Below are 6,339 nucleotides of genomic sequence, written 5' to 3'. Positions count from 1 at the left end.
TTTAACACAAGTTTGAAGCGATGAATTATTACCCATATTGGCTTGTTTAGTTGTGGTCGTCGGCGCTAAGCATTACGGTCACTTTCGGTCGGCCGTGAAACTCGATGTACTTGAAGAACAGCGAGTTCCACGAAGCTTGTCCGGGATTCACGGAAAAATAGCATTATAGGCTCATCGCAGCGACTATACAGGTAACAACCACGCACTCAATTGCTTGTCGGTTACAGGAGTATTTATTGCTTCTAACATGCGCATGAACCGCAATTCCTTAGTCAAACACGTAGTACAATGTAAATTCCAGGACTTCGCTTTTCCTTTGCGACAAATGAGTACAATGATTTGTGTCTGCCATCCTGCAGGTAGAACTGTAGTCGTCGACGCGGTCTATTGTACGAATTTAGCAGACGATAAATCTACGAAACCCTAATTCCTATAGATTTTACTCTATGCTGTAAACGTGCATGGCGAGATCGACCGTAAATCTAGCCTACAGCGACTGCTCAAGGAAATCCTCGAACTCACCGATAGTTGTTATCAGGTAGCTGGTGTGATACTTGGTGTGATACTGGTTAATTAATTTGTTATTTTACCTACCATAGAACAATTTGTTAGAAGTTAACCGTAGTAGAAGAACAGCGAAAATCAAGTGCTCGTTAGTATACTAGCTTCGCTAACTTTACGCCGACTAACCTGCAGTTTTAACTCCGACTATGGAGCATACCCCGAGTTGAAGGGCATCTAAGGTGCAAAGCACTAATCTACAGCTTAACATCTATGCACATAATAATATCGAATCCTAAAATATACTAAACTTTGGATTATCGGCTATATAGGACGAGTCCTATGAATCCGATCATTGATTTTTTAATTACTGGACGGTATATACACCACAATTTAGAGCGCTAGATTTGTTATCTTCATTCAACCGATAACTTACCCAAGGCAAGAAGCCGAAGCCAGGTTCCTTTGTTGTGAAATACAGACGGTTGTTACGTCCCGAACAAATTTCGCAGGATTCGGATAAACAGCAACAGTACGCTGAAAACTTATCGATAAATGGCATAAGCATGACAAGGTATAATTGTAATGTGACGGCATGCGTTCTATTTTCCACAATGATCTAACTCAAAAGACGTCTTGTATAAGCTTGTTGTGCCATTAACTTGAAAGTGAACCTCTTTGATATACCGACACTTCCCTTCGAAAATGTTGCTAGGCAGTGGACCATCGGTGATAAATTTATTACGGACTGTAACACATGTTGAAAATATACATACTAAAAGAAATCGGTGCGCCACTGCTAATACAATATTTTCATATGACAGGTTTTTGAATGTTAGATATGAACACTAGCCTCTCGATTGAGAGTTATTTTAAACGGTATCAGCGTACCTACTACAATGGAGGTTTAAGGCTTTGGCCTGGAGGGCCGCGATAATAGATAACTTAAAAATAAGAGCAAATGACTCATACTACATAGTCTGTGTGAAACAGAGAAACTGTTAAATTTAATAGTTCATTTCAGCCAAAAGTAAAAGTATTCTAGTAAATACTCCGTAAGTATAATCACAGAAATATTTCTGCAGCATAGCGTGACTCCTGGAGAACCTCAAAATCATCAGTTCTCGAGATTCTGTTGGCACTACCTGATTTTGGTTAAAACTAATAAGGATACAGTATTTTACACGCATTGGGCACAAGTAAGGAATCGATACATTTTGTTATTAACTAATTTTCTTTAATTCCCAGAGATGTAAGGCGACAAACTTCAGTCGCGGAAGCACTGAATTCATCCAATCTCTATTTCGCTAGGTGCTCTCTGAAATATAAATCGAGTAAACGAAAAGGTAGGTTTAAAGCTATATCCGTTTCCTTCTGGAGGATTTCAACTCTATGTAGCTTCATCACGCAGGCCGTACAGCAAGGCTTAGTTTATAATACAATGTCTACTATGAAAGTACTAATTCGAACGTTTACTGGCTCTTTCGTGCTGGAACGTTAATTTCTTGCGTTTCGTGTAAGCACAAGCCTAGACGGCCAGTTCACCTCCGCTTGTGCTAATGGCAGTAACTTCAAGACAAATGGTCTGATAGATATCTACTGGCGCACGCAATCCGTTCTCACAGTTGTCAGCCTAAGTACGCCTCAGCTGAACTCTTGCGGCAGCGATATTGAAAAAAACGCCGCTGAGAAACTATGGCGCGTGTACTCGTTTTGATACTTGGCATCTCGATCACGGTTGTGCACTTAGTCCTACCCCCGCCTAAACATAGTTCTCGATCAAGGTGAAATAATACAACTTTAAAAAAAAATTAAACGTAATTTCTCTTCTTTGTCCAACACAATTCTGGGATTGGCTTAAAATTGCTAACGCCACTTTGTGTAAAAGATTACACACGATGTATGATAAATTTCTTGTATTGACATAAATCTTCACCGTGATCCCAACGCTGACGCCAAAGCTGATCCTGCTGTAATCGGCAATCCTGAGAGTGCTGACAATCATTTAGGACATATTTATCATTATAGTGATTCCCGTTAGCAATGATACGAGGCCGATGAACATTTCCGTCACCTCAGTGAAATTTATGAGGATAAATTCTCAGAGTGTCCTTATCAATATCGCCATTTTTATCATCACGGCGATCGTTAATACCAGTATCGCGGCCGCCTTAACAACGATGCAGGTAAAAACCAGAAGCACAATGAAGAGCTATTGAAGCACTTAGAAGGCCTTTGAAGAGACGCTCATTGGCCTTTTGACTGTTGCGCCTGTAACAGTTATATATTAAACATATCTCGTCACAACTAGAAAGTAACCGCAGATTTTAAGGATTTCAGATTAGCCTTTTACGTATAGCATTCGTTTGGTACAGTGTTATAAGCAATAATTTTTTTTATTACGTAGACGCTTTCATAATTTAATGTTTTTTGTATATATATATATATAAAAGTATTTACATACTGCTGGTTGCCGAACCTCTTCAGACTGCTATTCGTGAAGACGCCTTTGGGCAGTTTTCTTGTACCTTAAAAAAACGCTGTTAGAAATTAATTTCCCGCTTTTTCACGAGTAGCACACGCAAGTCCTACCTATTTGATTAGTGGAACTAATTTATTACTCATAATGTAAATGGTCATCATGCGTATGTGAACTAGAATGACAGCTATGTAGATCTAACGATACGCAGATAAGAAAAAAAAAAAGTCTCAACCTCATCTTGAAGGACGGGCCTGAACAAAGCTGATACGCATAACCTGCAGGCGACCCTGAAAACGCAGATTAAGGCTAATAAACTCGATGTATGATCACAGCAACAAACTAAGCCCCAATTCTACGAGCAGGACAACCTCCGAATACTAGTCGTTTCTTCTTGTTTGTTTATCTCTATGTTGTGTTTCTTCAGTATAATTTTATTCTTGACAAATCTAATCTTCTTTAGAAGAATACGATTGCAAAAACAAGTGGCTTTACGAACGGGTTGACAATTCGAGAATACATAAACATATATATTTACGCCTCGTGTTAACCCTTTGGTTTTCATTTCCATTCAAGTTGATTTTGATATCGAAAAAAAAAAAAACTAAGATTACTGCTTTCGGAACCGCACTACCAACAATTGTGTATCCCTGAAAATGATATCTATTACAGTGCATGCAGGTCTATACGCATCGAGATCTCACAAGGCAGGCAAGCCAAATGATCTGATGGCAATGGGGGACCCTGCTACCTTCTTGAGCACCGCTGAAGCTCAAAACGACACAGCTGCCATTGAGAAGGTTCGTCTGCGTTCGTCCACAATCTCAGCTCAGGCGCCCTATGTTCGCTGTTGAGATCAGTCCGATTCGAGTGCTTCCCTGGAATGATATACCCACCGAGGAACGCTGCAGTGTACCTCACGCTGAAAATGTGGGATAGAAAAAAATCAAGCATTTGTCCACCTAAGACATGGAAGATAAAAACAAAGAGAAGATGGAGATTTTTTCTTTGATGCCGTCGGCAGAAACAACACAATCGCCATAGACATCAACATGTTAACTATCTGCTAAGTCATCATACGAATCGTAACATTTTATCTTCTGAAACGATGGTACTGCAAACAGCAAAAACATAATCCGGCGATCATAGCAAGAATTATGTATTTATTTGGGCTTGAGGCATTTGACCGCCTATTGCTTGCCAGTTGAACTTACCGATTGGATATTGTTAGGTAAAGCGCTAATAACAACATACGAACGAGGGTGCCTTAGCGTGCTACACATGCAGCATCAATCTTCGATAGGTAAGACAATGAACTTTAGTTAAAGGTACGAACTTATTGTCGAGCGAATACAGCGTTCTCCAGTCGAAAACAAGTAAAACAACAATTATTTAAACAGAAAAGAGAGAAACATGGCGTATATATCTAAATAACGTTCGGCAAGACTCATGTTTGTTTTTCGTTACTCATGCATGTTATTAACCCCTACAAGTTTTTCATAGGGGGATATAGTTAAATAGTAAAAGCTTCAAGCACAGTTTTGAGGTCACACAATACAATTGGGATGCACTTTTAACGCAACACTGTATTGAAAATTTAGGCTGGCCAACACTAACATAAACCTAAACCTCTGTTAGCTCGTCAGGATCAGTGAGTTTGAATCAACGATTCACATTGTAGTATTTTAGGAAAAAAAGACGGGAGCAAACACGAGTGAGTTACACACATAGATTAGATAGACAGTAAACTAATATGCTTGACTTGATGAAACCCAGTTACCATCTGCTTTGAAATTTTAGGGCTAGCATGGCCCCACATGCGCGCCCTTGTGCACCGCCAGCGCCCACCACTGCAATAGACATGATAATAAATAAATGAATAATGAAGCTTTTCTTGACGCGATTGGTTGGACTGAACTTTGTACGAGCGGCAAAAAAGATGCTGGATTCAATTTACATGAGTAATGTCCAGCAAGTTAGATTGCTATAATAGAAAGTCAAAGACTAGCTCTATTTCTAAGTGTCTATATCATGTTTGTGCTGCGAGACAAATAATAATACGGCCAGAGAAAAAGGTAAAGGTTTGACATTACAACATTGCGAAATGCGCATTTCGTTGGATTATAGGTATCCTACCTGGAATAAGGTAGAACTCTCAAAGAAGAAGAAGAAGAAGCTTATTTGAGCGGAGGACAAAACCTATCATCGCTGATTGATTAAACTGATTGTTATTCCTGTTTTCGAACATCATCGGTGGTGCACCCCTCTGAGAGCTTCGAGTGGTCCTATTCGAAAAACGAAATTAGAACCTTATTTAGTTAGATCTCGAAGATTCGTTTTTCTCACATTAAAATCTTGTACGAGATTCCAATCAGCTTCAAAGCATACTAAATTTGATCTTCAAAGGTTCATAATGATTTAAATCAAGCGAATAGAAAGTGAATCGTGCGTACGGGTTTGTGATACTAATGTATCATAAGTGAGGCGTTACTAGTCACCACCGCGGTGCTAATACTGGCTGTCCGGAGAGATCGTCAGATAGAGAAATTCCATCTGAGCCCATAGTCAACCCGAGCATGAAGGTCAACATCGTGATCAATATTGTGACTGCCTTTAGAAAAACAGTAACTCAATAGTTTATCGCTTCAAATTGGCCCTGTAAAAGTGTTCGTAGTCAGGCCGTTGGACACCGATATAGGGAATGTATGTGATCGATGCTGTTGCTGCTGGGTCTACGATGAGTACGTTGTATTTTAGAGGCGCATACAAATGCACATGCTTACCAAGCGCAATATCGGTCTTGGATAAAATATTTTAATTCCGAGGCAGCGACTCGCAGGACGTCACCCAACTAAGGCTCAAAGCTGAGCGATCGATCAAAGCTGCGATCAACTTCTTGACTATTAATATGATTAAACAGTTGGAACGCCCGTACACGGTACGTAGGTGAAGTAACTAATTGAAACGAGTAAAATATCTTAATTAGTAGTATGATTATCGCTGGTAGCCAATCGGGACTTCAGTAACAAAGTAGATTGCCACTTAGTTACCTTAAATACAAATCAAAACTTGCCTTTACTATAGATAGGATCTTTCAGTGAAAAAACTTGTAACTGTTTTTCTCGTGCGATGCCTATGCTTGTTACTCTAATGATGGTAATGCCGCGATTCCATGAGGGTGGAGTCGCTCATGCACTATATATTGCAGAAGGCGCTTCTAGCCGTCAGGACACATCAGTGTGGCGCACATATGTCAACTAGCATAAAATACAATGAAATGAAATGAAAAGCGAATCCAGATGTTATAATCTTTAACATTTTCAACGAAGCATCAATCTTTCGATTGTATCGAAAAATGC

General features: G+C 39.6%; 1 protein-coding gene across 1 annotated transcript; it reads left to right on the top strand.

The window, feature by feature from the left end:
* Positions 1 to 392: 392 nt before the first annotated feature.
* Positions 393 to 4,582, top strand: LOC111247633 (uncharacterized). The gene is made up of 3 exons (XM_022798814.2): positions 393 to 538; positions 1,750 to 1,847; positions 3,653 to 4,582. Exons 1-3 carry the CDS (start codon positions 462 to 464, stop codon positions 3,832 to 3,834), a joined length of 357 nt encoding a protein of 118 aa, XP_022654549.1. The 5' UTR covers positions 393 to 461; the 3' UTR covers positions 3,835 to 4,582.
* The last annotated feature ends 1,757 nt before the right edge of the window (positions 4,583 to 6,339 follow it).

The sequence above is a fragment of the Varroa destructor genome, unplaced genomic scaffold, assembly GCF_002443255.2.
Source record: "Varroa destructor unplaced genomic scaffold, Vdes_3.0 BEIS01000003.1, whole genome shotgun sequence".
Classification (NCBI taxonomy): Eukaryota; Metazoa; Arthropoda; class Arachnida; order Mesostigmata; family Varroidae; genus Varroa; species Varroa destructor.
Note: the sequence above shows the minus strand (reverse complement) of the source record. Positions and strands in the feature narration are given on the sequence as shown.

What these genes read in the sequence shown, in the direction of transcription:
- LOC111247633 (XM_022798814.2), top strand. Translation starts at nt 462, where the DNA reads ATGGCGAGATCGACCGTAAATCTAGCCTACAGCGACTGCTCAAGGAAA. An exon ending in TCACCGATAGTTGTTATCAG is followed by an intron (nt 539 to 1,749) that starts GTAGCTGGTGTG and finishes TTTAATTCCCAG; the next exon opens with AGATGTAAGGCGACAAACTT. An exon ending in TAAATCGAGTAAACGAAAAG is followed by an intron (nt 1,848 to 3,652) that starts GTAGGTTTAAAG and finishes TATCTATTACAG; the next exon opens with TGCATGCAGGTCTATACGCA.